Source organism: Syngnathoides biaculeatus, chromosome 9, assembly GCF_019802595.1.
Source record: "Syngnathoides biaculeatus isolate LvHL_M chromosome 9, ASM1980259v1, whole genome shotgun sequence".
Classification (NCBI taxonomy): Eukaryota; Metazoa; Chordata; class Actinopteri; order Syngnathiformes; family Syngnathidae; genus Syngnathoides; species Syngnathoides biaculeatus.
Window position 1 is genome coordinate 20,321,604 of NC_084648.1, and position 15,747 is coordinate 20,337,350.

The window sequence follows — 15,747 nt, forward strand, 5'->3', positions numbered from 1 at the left end:
TCCAATTAAGATTACCTGGGCAGCCGAAAAAGTTCCTCGAATAATGCTTAAAAAAAAAAATTGGTAATATTATATTATCTATATTTACAGTGTAAGTCTGTGGTTGAACATGATCAATTTGAGGTATTGGTTGATCAAATAAAAAATGTCCCCATAAGAAAAAAAAAGTGAATCTCTATACCACAGGCGTCCAACTCAAGGCCCGGGGGCCAGATCCGGCCCACCGCATGATTTTATGTGTATCAAATTCCATGATTTTTTTTTTGTTCAAATCTGTCCCAAAATTTCAAATTGTCATGTCATAAATGATAACGTTGAGCTATTGCGAGCATTTTTGTGTTGCCAATAGTTGAAAAACCAAGAACTCATGAGTTCCGATTCCAAAACTAGTTCATAAATTTCATGTGGAAATATGATGAGGCAGTTAAAAGATTTTCATGGTTTCACAGTCATAATTGCCCTCTGAGGGGAAACCCAAAATAAAATGCGGCCCGTGACAAAAATGAGTTTGACACCCCTGCGCTATGCATTCGAAATGATCTGTTCCAGGTTTAAACTGCCATAATCGTAAAAGATTTATTGTGCAGATATGTACCAAATTACCTTTTAGGAGTCAAAATATTTACTATGTGACTGGAAGCGTGCAATATTCCTTTTAGGAAAAAGTGTGACGAAAGAGCAAAAAGGCACACAAGTTAATGGTTTGACGCCCGCCGAACCGGATTCAGGTCGGGCTACGTTTGGGCCTCCCAACATTTGCCGACCTCCAGCGGGCACGATTATGGTCCTTCTTTTCCAAAAAGTCTCGCGGAGAAAAAGAGAGTTCATCCCTTTCTCCGTTTGACTTTGACTTTTGGAGATGCCACCGGATGCCATCGTTTGAAGAAAGCAAAAACGGCGTCTTTTTCTCAATTTCAGTCAAGCGTTTCTCAACCTTCAAGTCACCAAGTGTCCCCGCTAAGTGGACGGACAACATTTCACCTTCTCACCTCTCGTGGACCAGATGAGAACATTTAAGAGATCCTGTTGGCGAGGGCAGGCGCGTCGGACCCAACGGAGTGGACGCGTATTCCAAATGTGTCTCGGCTCGCACGGCTGACTGCATTCAGCGCGATCTATTGGCGAAGGTCGAAGCAGAAGCCGCTACGAAAGTGCGACTCATCCAAACAGTGAAATGCACTCACACTTCCGTTTGTCGAGGTTCGGCTCGCTCTTCCTCCGGGTCACTAATAAGCGCTTAGCATGACACGTTGGTGCTAAAGCAGCTCCGGAGTGTCAATGTCTGAATTATCACAAACTCAGTGAAGAAAGTGTTAATAGCCTCCTCTTCCTCTTCACACATACGATACGCGATATGGTCTCAGGTCCAGAAAGCTGCTCAACCAACACTGTACATTTTTAGACACGCTGGCATGATCAATTTCCTTTTCAAACAATATCTTACTCTTTCAGATCCTTTAGCCGTTCATCGTCCAACGGCCGTTCAGACCGTGACTCGAAAATGTTTCATCGCCTCATGGTAGAACTAGAAACATGATGGCTAACTAGTTTTGAAATCTGAATAGTAAATAATAACTTGTTCTTCGATTGTTGAACTTATGGAAAAGGGGCTTCGGTCACAAAAAAAAAATACAAAATCTCAACATGATGATGTATTGAGTACGACTATCTCCAAATTTGGTACGGATTCAAGCAAGAATCACGGAAGTTGACACCGATGATTCGCGTCTTTGTGGGTGAATCGAAGGATGTGTTGGGCCAGATTTGGCCCCCCGGGCCTTGAGTTTCAAACCTGGAATCAAGACTGCCACTGAATACAGATTACAGTCATCAGAGTCAAACTTAAAACTATCCAATCTCATATCGTACAAGGGGAATCGTAGCAAAAGAGTGCATAAACATTTGATATCCTTTTTTATAATGACGAATGTATATAATTTGCACTTTTGGATTTGAAAAGAATGGAATGCATTTGCAGGGGTGGGGGGGGGGGGGGGGGCAATGCGCGTCTCCTCCACCCCTGCCGTGACCCTTCGGCCGCAGGAATGACTCGGCTCGCTTTTCTCAGGCTTTCACCTCAAAATTGCTTTGGCTCGTTTGATTCACTTGTATTCTTCCCTCCCTCTTTCTTCCGCACACTCGCTCTTTATCTCCCCCCCCCACCCCACCCCACCCCACCCCCCTCCCGACTCTTTTCTGCACTTTCCTCCCACTGCGCCGCATCTACATGCTCTCTCTTGCCTTTCAATCTCCAAATGCTTCGATCCTCCCTTTTTTTTTTCTTCCTTCTTCTTCTTCTCTTAACTCGGCTGTTGCTTTTCCCTCCTTCCCTCCTTTCTCTATCTGCCTGTACCAGGAACCATGGCTAATCATCTTATAACTAATGCTCTCCTTCGTCCCCATGGTACTAACAATCCTTATAACACTCTCCTGGGGGACTCGGCAGTCTATAACAACCCTGCCGCAGGCATGTACAACACCCAAGGTGTGGCTGACCTTCCTTTTCTTAACGTACGGCATGCGGTGCATGAGCAAAAGTCGATCAATCGTTGCATTTTTGGTGTTGGCTTCTGTGGTGTGGTTGAGGTTCCGGACGGAAATAATCGGGACTTCACTCGGGCATGATCGTTTTGTTCGTTCGTGTAAAAACAATGGACTGCTCACGAAGAATTTGGTCGACAGAGCTGCATTGGCGGTGCCGTCTCCTGTCGCCAAATCGTTGCACACTGCGCTTAGTTTGCGCGGCACACACCGCAAGTTGAGGCGCAAGACACTGCGGGGACGTTGACGGCGCGGCGCGAGCTTGCCCGTATTTGGCACTGGTTGCTACGCGACCAGACAGGAACTAGCCTGGTGCCGCTTCTTGCCGCTTTGTTGGGAAGCTTTATTCATTTGTCGCAGTTCTAACCGAAAGCCAAGGCTTTGCTTTCAAAAAGGAGGAGGAGAACGGCAACAGTGAAGAGCGGGACATGGAGTCCATCCGGTTCTAATGGCAAAGCAGGACCTGGGGGAAGTCTCAGGCCCACTACGACTGCTCGAAGGTGGACCTTAGGCAGAGCAGGGAGCGGAAATCGGACATTCTACCACTTTCAAAGGGATGTGGTGCATCCAAATGAGCGGCGCTCTCCTTGTTTTTATCTTTTTAAAGCACGTCACGAAATGACACCTGTCTTGTGTCCCGAGCCTCAGACAGCGAGACGCCATGTTCATAATTGAGTCCTCCATTTTCTCCACCGTGCGCGTTCCTCTCCTTCAAATCTCTCGCCGCTGTTGCTCCGAAATCACTCGTCCACCGTCTCTCCTGTCGGACACGTGAAGATGTCGACGCAACGCGCGGCAATCTTAAGGAAGTCATTTTAGAGCCTGCGCTCGAATCAATTCGGGAGCAGGCGCCCATCCCACGCGCCGCCAATGAAAGGCTTTGTTGACGGTGCGCCGCGCTTTGCTAAGTACAGTGTGAAAGGCCCGAACTTGACTAAACACTCCATGGCACATTCACGATACTTTAGAAGCCACCATTCGACTTTTGCGCCACGAAATACTCACTTTGGACGTGTGCACGTGGTGTGGAGTGTTTTTGTGACGTTTATCGTAATTGCATATAGCAATTTGCTAACCACGGAGCAAAACAAGTCTTTTGATCATGCATCTAATTATTGTTCATCTGTTGTTCTCATGTCTGACCTCACATTTTTGTCTCTCTTCTCTCTCTTCTCCACGCGTCCGATAGCATCTTACCGAGACACAAGTATGTGCTAAATTAATACTTCAATAAGATTTGACTTCCTTTTCTCATGCCTCGTCTCTGAAGCAACTTTCTTACTCTCCAGCCAAGAACTATTTGGGTTTGGCTGTCAGCCTTTGCAAAATATCCCTTGATTGGTTTATTTGATTTTAGACGGAATCTGTACAGTTGCTGACTGCATGTTGTAGACCAGTTTCTGCTTTAAAGAAATGTGGGTGGCTGGAATGAAAAGTTTTCCCTTGAAATTGACTTCCAATTATGTTCGATGTTACTGAAGCAAAGCAAGAAAAGCGCATTTATTTATATAGCGCATTTCATACAGAAGGTAACTCGATGCGCTTCTACATGATTCAAAGCAATCAAATGCACGAATAAAAGCAGTTGAAAAAGTACAAATAAAAGCGTTTTTAGATTTCACTGCAAAGTGCGAGTACTCTTGAGGCACGTAAGGAAAAAAGAATGTGGATTTGAAAAACATCGACATGAGCGGCTGACGGCAGCTTTGTTGGCAACCTATACCTTTTTTTTTTTTGCACCGTAGATTTTAATTTTATTAGATTAATGATTTTTTTATTGAATTAATTAGATTGAATAGATTTTGCTTCACCCTGTTTGCTTTGGACTCTGCACTCCATTATTAGACCTGAGTCAGTCGATCCCCGAACCCGGCTGGGTTTGTCCTCCGTTAGCGTTTCTTTCATGTATTCATGAGCGAAATAACCGACTTGGAAAACTCGTCAAACTCACGTTTGTCACTAGAATCATGAAACAATTGAATGACTTCTGGTCTTCGAGCAAAACTGTCATTGTTACTCGTTAATACAAAGTTCACTGCAAACTCTAATATATGACACAATCATTAATTCATGTTTCCTCCGAGATATCCACCTCCTTCATTAAAAGATTGTAATTTTTCCCTTTCTCTCGTCTGTACCTCAGAGGGCATCCTGAACAACGCAAGAGACTCCAGCGTTATGGACACACTCCCCCTGAATGGTAACCACGGCAACAAGTACAGCACGGCCAGCGGCGAATACTTGAGTGACCGTGTGCAAATTTTAGACCGGAGCGGCGGCTACGGCACCCACGGCAACCACAAGGAGACCACCCTGGAAAAAAAGATCTTGAAGGAGCTCACCTCCAATTACATCCCCTCCTACCTCAACAACCACGAGAGGGTCACCAGCGAGCGCAGTCACAACTTGATGAACAAACTGGTCAACAGCAGCATGGCCAACGGAGGTGACCTCGCGTTTCAAAATTCATCTTGTCGCGCTTCTAGCTCGCCGGGATCTGAAGAGCTTAAGCCGGAACCCCGGCCTCGATCTTTCCTCGCCGTCAGCCAATGTTCCCTCTCAATTGTGCACCGTTGATGCAGTCTCTTTGCAGATATTCTGTGTTGTGCACAGAAAAAAAAATAATAATCATCCAATGCAAATTGAAAATAGAACATCCGGCTATTCAGTTTGTGGCATTTTGCAATGTGATTTAACGAGTGACGGATGACTGGTTGTTACATCCAAAGGCAAAATTCACATACGTACTGTCAAAAATAAAAAGAAGAAGCCACTGCTTTCTTTTAGGCAGCACACGGAACTTTCTCTAAAAAACGACCGCTGCTCCGCCACCTTCTCTTTTTTCCTAGTTTACCTTACACCCCTAATTACAAATGTTACAGTACTTACGCAGCCCATCATTGTCTTTTATAATGACGGCGTCCACCACTGCCGCTGCTTTAGTTAGCAACACAGTCTGGGCAACGTAGAGCAAAGACGAGCTAGACATGCTGCTTTCGTTTACTTTCCATATTAATGGAGAAAGTTAAACAAGAAATACTGTTGTTTTAGGACGCAATGACTGTCGGAGTATGTGAATAATCAAAGAAAAAGCTGTTAAACTGGACGAGATTTTCTCTTTTCCGAGTGGGAAAGTTCTGCTCTGAAGCCAAAATAGAAAGTGCAGGATGAGATGGTGTGTCATTTTGAAAATTCCACCTTGGCACAGCCTGATCCAGGATGAAAGCACAGACAATACATTGCACAAAAAGCTAATTCTGTATTTGAAATATAGGCGGCAACGTAACATTAACCTAAAAACGGTTTGGGACCATCATCATCATCATCATCATCCACCCACCCCTCATCGTTGGGAGCTCGCGAGAGGCTGGCTGCTTGAAAAGTAGATCTTGGGGTAAAAAAGTTTGGGCACCCCTGCGCTAAGCTATCGTATGTCCCCACCCACCCACCCAGCAAGTTGTCACCCGACGGGGGCGCCATCGTTTTTTTTTGTCTTCTTTTCACACTGCTGGCAACATCTTTCCTCGTGTTGAACAATTCATTTAATAACGCGTTTACAATTGCTTGGAGGTTTATGGTCAACCTCCAATTTTCCCCATAGGAAATGGAAATGAATTTTAACTGACAGGCAATGTTTTTCTTAATAATCTCTCTGAGATTGTAAAGTGTAAAAATCTGTCACGTATGGTTAACGTTGAGACCTCAAAATACTTCTTAGGTTTATTGACAAAGGTGTAAGGGAAAATGAATTCACACCACAGATGGGCCTCATACACCATCACACAAATCGCACATGATAAACATCAATGTATGGTGATATCGGTTCTTACCGATGTGCAGTATTTGAGTATATTCTCACGTTATTCCTTCAACACTCTTTGTTGCAGATGCTCTTCTCTGAATAAATATTAAAAATAACACGGAGGCAGATAAAAAAAAATTTTTTAAATCTCTTTTTCAAATTTTTTAACCTTGACGAGTTGACATTGTAGACACGAGGCAACCTCCTAACTTGACCATCTGAGAAATTGATGAGACAAACTGCTTGGAAAACGTGCAGTCATCCTCATACCTGCCCAAAAACGGATTTGAAGGAACAATTGAACTTAAACGTTTCTTTCGGATTATCCCCTTCGGGGTCGTCACAGCGTGAGACTCATATTTGTTTGGCACAGTTTTTACGCCGGATGCCCTTCCTGACGCAACCCCCCAACGGGGGAGTGGAGGCCCCAGTGAGATACGAACTCACGACCCCTGGTGTACCAAACCAATGCTCTAACCACTGAGCTATGGGTCCTCTTAAAAAGTGAAATACAACAGAACTGTCCTTATGCAGTTTTTCTTTTACCTACCACTGAGGGGCGCTCACATTCCACGAATGCAGTGCTTCTCAATTATTTTTTGTCGCCCGCTAGCCCCCGCCCCCGCCCCCGGAACAGGAAAACATTTCATGAAAGTGCAAAAATAGTGTTGTCTATGTTCTTGTTTTAAGTAATCCTCTGCATAACACCATATCCTTAACATTTGATTAACTTCTAGCAAAGAATAACCATGAACATTTTTTTAGTCTTTCGTCTTTTCGCAGCGCGACCAAGACCATGTCTAATGCTTCAGCTAGTATTAGTTCCTCTGGGTTTGCACCGAACAATTTGCTACGCCACCTTGTATGATGCTAACAGAGCTCATTGGTTTGCTAACGTAGCATTCACAAAGCAGGATGATTGTTGGCAATATTGGGCACGTTTTTGCTTGGAAAAACCTCCAGTGGCTTATCAGCGTGACCGGGGCGTAATGTCTTCAAGTGACGACTCATTTATTTGGCTTCATCCTGTCCGCTGACAATGTTTTGAGACCTTTCCTCGTTTCTCATCGTAGTCACAGTTAAGCCAAGTGCTCCATGAGCTTCATCATACTTCCTCGACTTAGCTTTCAGGAGACTTTCCTTTCTCTCACATTTTCCGTTTCTCTCCGCCTCTCTTTTTGTCCCTGTTAAAAAAATTTATTAACTTTACTTCATATTTTCTCTCTCTGGGCACACTCTGAGAGTGAGGGAGCCGCTGCCACCTACAGTAGTGGATGTACAGTGACACTTTATTCTCGTACCCTGCAAAAAAAAAGCCTGTTCCCTGGGGTCACGGGGCCACCCCCACCCCCACCTCGCCCCTTTATTTGAGAACCACTCCACTCATGGTACTTGTACTCCACTGAAAATTACTTGTTTAGATTGTTTCGTTGTTCTTGACTTTGATCCGCCACTGAAATAGAAGTGGAACTTCACGTAACGTCTTCCACATTCATCTGACAAAACAATGAACAGAGATGTAAATGTTTGAATTGAAAACAGATACCCTTGTGGCGCACGGCTAAAAGGTGTTTTAGATTAGATTAAGACTTGAATCCTTTTTCCCGCAGGGAGCATGGCAGGAGGCAGCAGCAGCTCCAGTAGCAGCGGAGTGAGCGGCTGCATGGGCAGCGGCAAAGAGGACGGAGGCCCCATGGTGCTGGACAACCCTTCAGCCTTCCCCCACGAGGAAAACCTGGGTCTGGAGATAATCCGAGAGGAATCCAACGCCCCCCTCCTGCCGCCGCGGCCCCCTCCTCCCGACAGCCACCCGCCGCCGCCTCCCCCTCACAGCTACTCGAGGCCACGCCGGATTCCACAGGAGACCAGCGAGAGTTTCTTCCCGCTGCTGACCAACGAGCACATTGACGAGAACTCGCCCAACCACAGAGACTCACTGTACACCAGCATGCCGGTTCTCACGGACCTTCCGGACGGCCAGATGAACGGTTTAACAGACGGCGAGGAAGACTGCTCCAGCGAACTGCAGCCCTGTAAGAGCGCCACAGCTCCCGAGCTAGACGACGTCTACTACAAGAGCATGCCCAACCTGGGTTCCCGGAACCACCTTCACGAGCTGCAGAGCTACTACCACATGGGCCGCGGAGGTAGCGACGGATACATGGTGTCCGGCGGCAGCAAGGAGGAGTCCGACTCTTCGCCGGAGGAGCCCCCTCTAGACCCTTCTCACCTGGTCACCAGTCTATAGAGCCCACCGAGAGACTCCTATCCCTCCCCGAGCCCACTCTCACAACCTTCCGCTAATGTGTTGTCAACTTACAAGCCGAGCAGGTCCGCCCCCGGACTGAGTCGTGCACGTAACGTGTACGGTTCAGGACAGTACGGGGGCTGAATGTATTGTCACGCTGGGAGACACTTTGTGAATATCAAACAGCAGTAGAACCTTGAACCTCGGATGGGTGAGAAGCGGGGAGGGATCTGTAACGTCTATGTGCTTAATTGGAAACTTGGATTAGACATGACAGTTCTATAATGTGGACCTCCAGCATATCGTATAGTCTCCACCACTACCACAACTGAGGTTGACCCCCAACCCCCGCCACATCAGTCCTGCCGGTGAAAGGAATCAACCTTGCGTCTGCGGGTCGCTGCCACTTAAAGGAGACATTCTCGCGCGACGGCACAGGACAAAGCCGCAACCTGAACTGGCTTGGGGTTAGGCCTCGCCCCGCGACCTGCCAATCGACTGGGGGACGACGTCCCATCAACGAAAACAAACAAACAAAGAACCCCCCCCCTCCCAAAAAAAAACCTAGCAGCCAAACTGTCCCCATCTGTTTTCTGATGTTCTCGGTTCTCTTCCTGTTCATATCTGCTCAACGGGAGTCGTGTCCAGGCCGGTGTCATATTTGTTCCTTCCTGCGAGTTCTCGTGATCGCGGCTGCTGTTTATTCCACTAATAATAAAGAAGAGAACTTGTAAATCCAAGAGACTCAAAAAAAAAAAAAAAGAATACGCGGGCTGAGAATGGGTTGTTTCTTCTCCTTTTTTTCTGTACAAGTCTTCAGTTATCAAAGAATTATGACGAAATGATGGAATCATTTCTATGTATTGTATAGAATACAGAGACAAATGTTGCATATGACCAATTCTTATTTGTCAGTTGTCTGTGGAACTTTTCAGGACCGTTTCCTTCGGTTCTGGTCACGTACGGACGACGGATAAGCGGATAAGGAACAATCTTTCATCGAGACGGTTTCGCACTCTGACTAATATGCATTTACCCTACGCACACTTCTTTCTGGTCCTTTTCTAGTGGCACCACGCTAACATTTTGCAAATTGTTATGATATATTTTACACTGTGTAAGTCAAAGGGGGGAAAAGAGGGACGGGGTCGCCACGGGAACGCTTTAAACTGGAAGTGGAGTCTTCAGACAATTTTGTTTTCATCTAATATCGCATTTCCTCTGTTTAGGCACAAGGGGAGAATTCAGGGGGGGGGGGGGGGGCACCTGGGCGAGAAAATGACACCAGGTATTTTCAAGCAACTTATATTTGAAGCATATCTACCGGTTTTATTGCCAAATATTGGAACATTTGACATTACCTAGCTATACCGGTCGACACGTCTTTGTATAGAAGAAATGTTGGGAACAAATGTCCTTGTCCAAAGTAGAAAGAAATGCCATATTATTATGGCAACTTTTTCATTTGAACAACATTGATGTGTAACGAAAGAACTGCAGCACTCACGTTCGAGCCAATGTTTACTTATTTAGGAGGGAAAGTTCCAGTCTATTAAGAGTAACTTGCACATGTATCCCACAAGCCCCTTCCAAGTTCCCCGAGAGAGAATTTATTTATTTATCTGTTTTGTTTTTTTTTTTTTTTTTTGCTTTTGTTGGTTGAAATAAAGCAAAGACGAGCTCGGAGGAAAGAGAGCTGACTTTACGCGGGAGTAAATAGAGTGGCACTGGGTGGTTCTCTCTCTCTCTCTCTCTCTCTCTCTCTCTCCCTCCCTCTCTTTTTTTTTTTAAATTATTACGATCATGTTGATTATTACGATATTATTGCTGATTATTTATTCATTTTTTTATGGGTTCCAAGTTGAATGATCTCATAACTAATATTTGTTGTAACAGTGAAAGTTGTTTGCCAACAAATAAATTACTTACATAGCTTTGAGGCTTTTTCTTTCACCTCTTTTGGAATGCAAACACTGGTGGTGCACCAGGAGACGATTATATAAGTATGAAGATGAAATATGTGGACCCTACAAGCTTAGCCAGGCTAGCTGTAAATCACAAAAAATACAATAAAATTTGGAACGAGTGCCGTCTTTGTAGTGCTAGCCTGTTAAATGATGATGACAAAGTCGAGTTTTAGCGTCGTGTCATTTCCGATGCAAGAACCGTGTTAGCAAGTAAGATGTCGACTAAGTCGCAGTCTCAAACGTGACGTGGGTTTTCCAAATTGACCCCCCCGTAGAAATTGCGTCATCCGTGTCGCTGACCAATCAGAGGCCAGAGATCTGCATAAACCACGCCCCCTTTTTTGGACCCGCAGTTTTCTCAGACAAGGTTGTATGGTCCAGTATAGCTTCTGTTGGCGTTTTATCGCGTATTTGGGTTCTTTAACAATAGATATGGTTAAGAGGTGTAGTCACGGACTTTGTAATAGTGACGACGGGTATCCTGAAAGGCTAGTTGGCGGAGATCGATTCGTACCCTTTCCAAAACCGAAGACCCAGTACGAAAAATGCCTTCGATGGATCAAACTTTGTGGAAGACCGCATCATCAACTGAATCCATCAACCGGAACGGATATCTTTGCACGAAGGTAAGTCCTATATTTGATTTTCAATACATGTCTCATATACTGTAAATCAATGAGCAGTTCTTCGCTTGCATAACATAGCTACGTGTGAATGATTGACACACTTGACCTGTGTCGAGCGATATTTTGCGATGATCTGACTGCACAAACGTGTCCCTTTGTTCGCGGCTACGCTAAACCGGACTGTGTTAGCACGAAGGTAAGTCCTATATTTGATTTTCAATACATGTCTCATATACTGTAAATGAATGAGCAGTCCTTCGCTTGCATAACATAGCTACGTGTGAATGATTGACACACTTGACCTGTGTTGAGCGATATTTTGCGATGATCTGACTGCACAAACGTGTCCCTTTGTTCGCGGCTACGCTAAACCGGACTGTGTTAGCACGAAGGTATGCCCTATATTTGATTTTCAATACATGTCTCATATAAATGAATGAGCAGTCCTTCGCTTGCATAACATAGCTAGGTGTGAATGATTGTCACACTTGATCTGTGTCGAGCGATATTTTGCGACGATCTGACTGCACGAGCGTGTTTCTGTTCGGCGGATCCCGAGCTAAGCTGAACCGGACTAGCAGTCGTAAAAGCCTTCGACGTGCACCGAGACACCAAGACCGAAGGAAGGATGTTTGAGGACACTAAAGTAGTGATTGTCGTACTGGGTCGGGACTCGCGTAGGTTCGGCACAAATTCAAGAATAATTACTGAGGGGAGCGCGTGACTTTACACAAAGAAAACGAGAGAAACAACTCGTGAATCAAGCCTCGCCTTCTTCTTTTCCTTCGTACGGCGGTTCACAAACGGCTATACAGATACATATACACAAGTGTGATACGTAACCCGAAAATAGCAAACTGTCAATGACGAATTCGTCCTTGGGTTATAATATATTATGTTTTGTGGCTTCTCGGTCTTCCTCTGACTCCGGAAAGATCTCGCGCTTATATCAGTGGTTTCTCCGTCGATATGCATGTAAATCCCATTGACGTACCGCTCGCTGAAATACTTGAAGCCCTGCTGTCTGCTTTTCAACCATATTTCACTGTTAGCTAAGAATGCGAGTGAGAAATCAGCCGGTAAATCGGACAGTTTCGCTCTAGTCTTTTCTTGCTGCGCCGATATTTTGGCGAATTGTTTGTCTGACGTCGGCGCACGTGGCGTGACGTCACTTCAGGAGGCGTGGTTAAGTGCCCTGTACGGAGGGTTCAATTGGACCTTGATTTTGGTGGAATCTGTATTAGATGATCGATTATACATTAGATTTTGAAAAGGTTAGTTGCAAAATATGTTGGCAAACTTTTGACTTTTGAATAGTTTCACCTTCATAATTTCAGGCTTTTTTTTTTTTAAACTCCATCACTTATGTAGGTTGTCGTTTGAACCGCGATTGTGGAAATGACACATTTGTCACAAGGTCAACACGGTGTGTAGTTTTCCACATGCTGTACAGTCATAATGCAAGTTCATGTTTTGTTGTCAGTATATTTGTGAAAAGAACAATTACCGTAATTCCCGGCCTAAAGCGCGCCGCTGGTTACAAGGATCACCGAGTACATTTGTAAAGGAAATACCATTTGGTACATACATCGGCCGCAGCTGTGTAAATGCAAGCGCAAGCAAGTGCCCACATTGAAACACGATTTATTTACAAAAAAAGACGGTACACAGAAAGTTTAACGCTAGTGTGGCACTAACGCTAGTGCTAACATTAGCACCGCGCTAACGCTAACAGGGCCGGTTAAAATAAAACTTACCGGTATATATCACCGAGACAAGAGTGTGGTAAGGAAGTGAAGAAACGGGTCCAAGCGGGGTGGAACAGTTGGCGGAAGGTGTCTGGTGTGCTATGTGACCGAAGAGTCTCCGCCAGGATGAAGGGCAAAATTTATAAAACAGCGGTGAGGCCGGCAATGATGTACGGATTACAGACGGTGGCCCTGAAGAAACAACAGGAAGCAGACCTGGAGGTGGCAGAAATGAAGATGTTGAAGTTCTCGCTTGGTGTGAGCAGGTTGGATAGGAAAAGAAATGAGCTCATTAGAGGGACAGCCAAAGTTGGAGGTTTTGGAGACGAGGTTAGAGAGAGAGAGCAGACTTGGATGGTTTGGACGTGTCCAGGGGCGAGAGAGTCTGAAGATGGAGCTGTCAAGGAAGAGATAGCGAGTGGAAGACCAAAGCAAACGTTGATGGATGTTGTGAGGGAGGACAAGAGGACAGTCGCAGTTAGAGGAAGATGAGCTTCGATGGGAAAAGATGACATGCTGTGGCGACCCTTAACGGGACAAGCCGAAAGAAGAAGAAGAAAATATATCACTGAGACACGACAGTAACACAGCAGCAACACGCTAACAGGGCCGGTAAAAGTCACTTTCTCGGCACATACATTCTACCGATCTCATTCTTACCTTTTCCGCTCGAGTGGCCCCTTGCCGCCATTACAAAAAAATGCACCGATTAGCCGCATCACCGCTTAAACTGCAGGGTTGAAAGTGTGTGTGAAAAAATTTGCGGCTTGTAGGCCGGAAATGACGGTATGCGGCGAGTTCCAAAATAATGAGCTATGGCTTTAATCCACTTTTTAGAGGAAAATTTCTACTCCACGCTTTGGTCAACACCGCAGAACGTGCGTTTGCGGCCGCTGTACATGTCGCAACAACAGCTGAAAAAACTTGTTTTTCCCAACTGAATCCGATTGCATCATGGTTTACACCTTTACTGCTGATTATTTACGAGTCAGCCGCCCAATGAAAGCCGGAGTCCAGTAAACTAGACGCCGCTCTCCTTTCTTCTCCGGGGAAAAGGAGCCGTGGCCCAGCAACGGCCTCGGGCTCGGCTCCTTCGCTTTTCATATCCAGACCGTGTAAAAAGATCGGGCCTCGTAACGGTCGTATCGGCTGAGGTTTTCAGGAATAATTTGGATGTCGGACAAGCTCGTGTGGGGAACATCTTGACTGCGAGGCAAGACTGTCCGTCGCAGTCACTGAGTAAGATATTGCAGCACTTTCCTCAGGAGACTTTCATGTGTGGAGCCTGGACTCTGAGTGGGCCTCAAGGTTCCTTACCTTACTTTTTAAACGGTTAGCCGAGGAAGCAGCGGCGCCATCGCGGGCTCTCTGCAAGGAGATAAGTGAAATATGGAGAGTTGATTTGTCGAAGATGAAAAAAAAAAAAAAAAAAAATTACAATTCTTAGGGCTTCAACAGCAAATAAAAATAGTGCACGCAACATCTGAGTGTACTATTTTCAAAGATTGTTTGTGGTTAAGATACAAAAATAGGAATTTGCTGTACTCGCTGGTGGTGGGCGCTTTCCGCTTGTCTGGTTTCATCGGAAATTCCGGCCCTTCATCTGCCCGAGGCCGCGAGCGCAGCTGGCAGCAAGGTGCCTTCGATTCCGTCAATCCGAGCAGAGCACCGGCTCAAGTTGGACTTTGCAAATCACGCGTACGAGCGAGCAGCAGGCCATCAAGCCACAGGTCGCACGCAGATTTTGTCGCGTTGCAACTTTCCACTTGTCGCTACAGCCAGTCACTTGCAGTATTTGATTGCCGGTCTTGAGCGTGCGTTTTCAGATTGCCGCAGCGGGGTCGTTGACTTTAACGTGTGCTGTAGGCGTCAAATAAGAGGCCTGGGGTCCTGATCAAGCGCGCCACATCCTTTTAACCCTTTTAAAATGGAACAATTTTGAGGCTCAGTGGTCAGCGCATTTGTTTGGTAAACCAGGGGTCGTGAGTTCGCATCTCACTGGGGCCCCCCACTCCCCAAGAGGGGTTGCGTCAGGAAGGGCATCCGGCGTTAAAACTGTGCCAAACAAATATGAGCGTTCATCTGAGATGTTACGCTGTGGTGACCCCTAACGGGACAAGATGAAAGAAAGTTGTTCTTATATGAGTTAAACAATTTTGACTGCCTTCTGATTTCAAAACAGTTTATGTAATAATACTGGGTGCATACATTTTAAGCAAAAAATAAATATATTTATTAAATTATTTCAGTATATAAAATATTTAAACAATACATGTATTTCGACTAAGCAGTTTATTATCAGGAAAAGCTTCAAAAATTGCTTTAAAAAGCCCTTTTTTTTTTTAGGCTTGGAACGCATGATTTCTTTTTCCATTAATTGTAATGGGGAATATCGATTTGGATTTCGAACAAATCACTGCGGTCAAGAACAGAGGTTGTACTGTAGATTTAGATGGGTTCACATTCGGGATGTTCGGGCCACTGTTTTTGAGACCAATGCTCATTGTCTATACCGGGGCTCAGCAACCTTTTTGAGGCCGAGGGCGACTTCGTGAGCACCGATCGTACGAAGGGCTACGTGACCTGTTTGCGGCAAATTTCAGATTCATAAAATATTTCTGTTTGAATTTGTTGTAGTCAATGACATTACGGGTACTTTAAAAATTTTAATTCACATAAGCAAGTCAGAGTCAGAATTTAAAGCGCAAATAATAGTAACAATTTGTGGCCTATGGTATTTTTAGAACATACCTGGCGGGGGCCTTACGTGGTCCTCGCGTTGGTGACCCCTGGTCTATACACTCGAGTACTCACT

General features: G+C 45.3%; 1 protein-coding gene across 2 annotated transcripts in view; it reads left to right on the top strand.

Annotated features, from left to right (window-relative positions):
• adgrl3.1 (adhesion G protein-coupled receptor L3.1) overlaps positions 1 to 10,518 on the top strand; it is a 139,618-nt gene extending 129,100 nt beyond the window's left edge. The window contains exons 22-25 of one of the 2 annotated variants that reach the window (XM_061831132.1): positions 3,731 to 3,748; positions 4,685 to 4,741; positions 4,808 to 4,987; positions 7,954 to 10,518. In XM_061831132.1, coding sequence (XP_061687116.1) covers positions 3,731 to 3,748; positions 4,685 to 4,741; positions 4,808 to 4,987; positions 7,954 to 8,591 — 893 coding nt within the window. In that variant the 3' untranslated portion in view covers positions 8,592 to 10,518. Of the gene's footprint in view, positions 1 to 2,356; positions 2,486 to 3,730; positions 3,749 to 4,684; positions 4,988 to 7,953 lie in introns of both variants that reach the window. The other variant, XM_061831133.1, reaches the window with a different exon arrangement.
• The last annotated feature ends 5,229 nt before the right edge of the window (positions 10,519 to 15,747 follow it).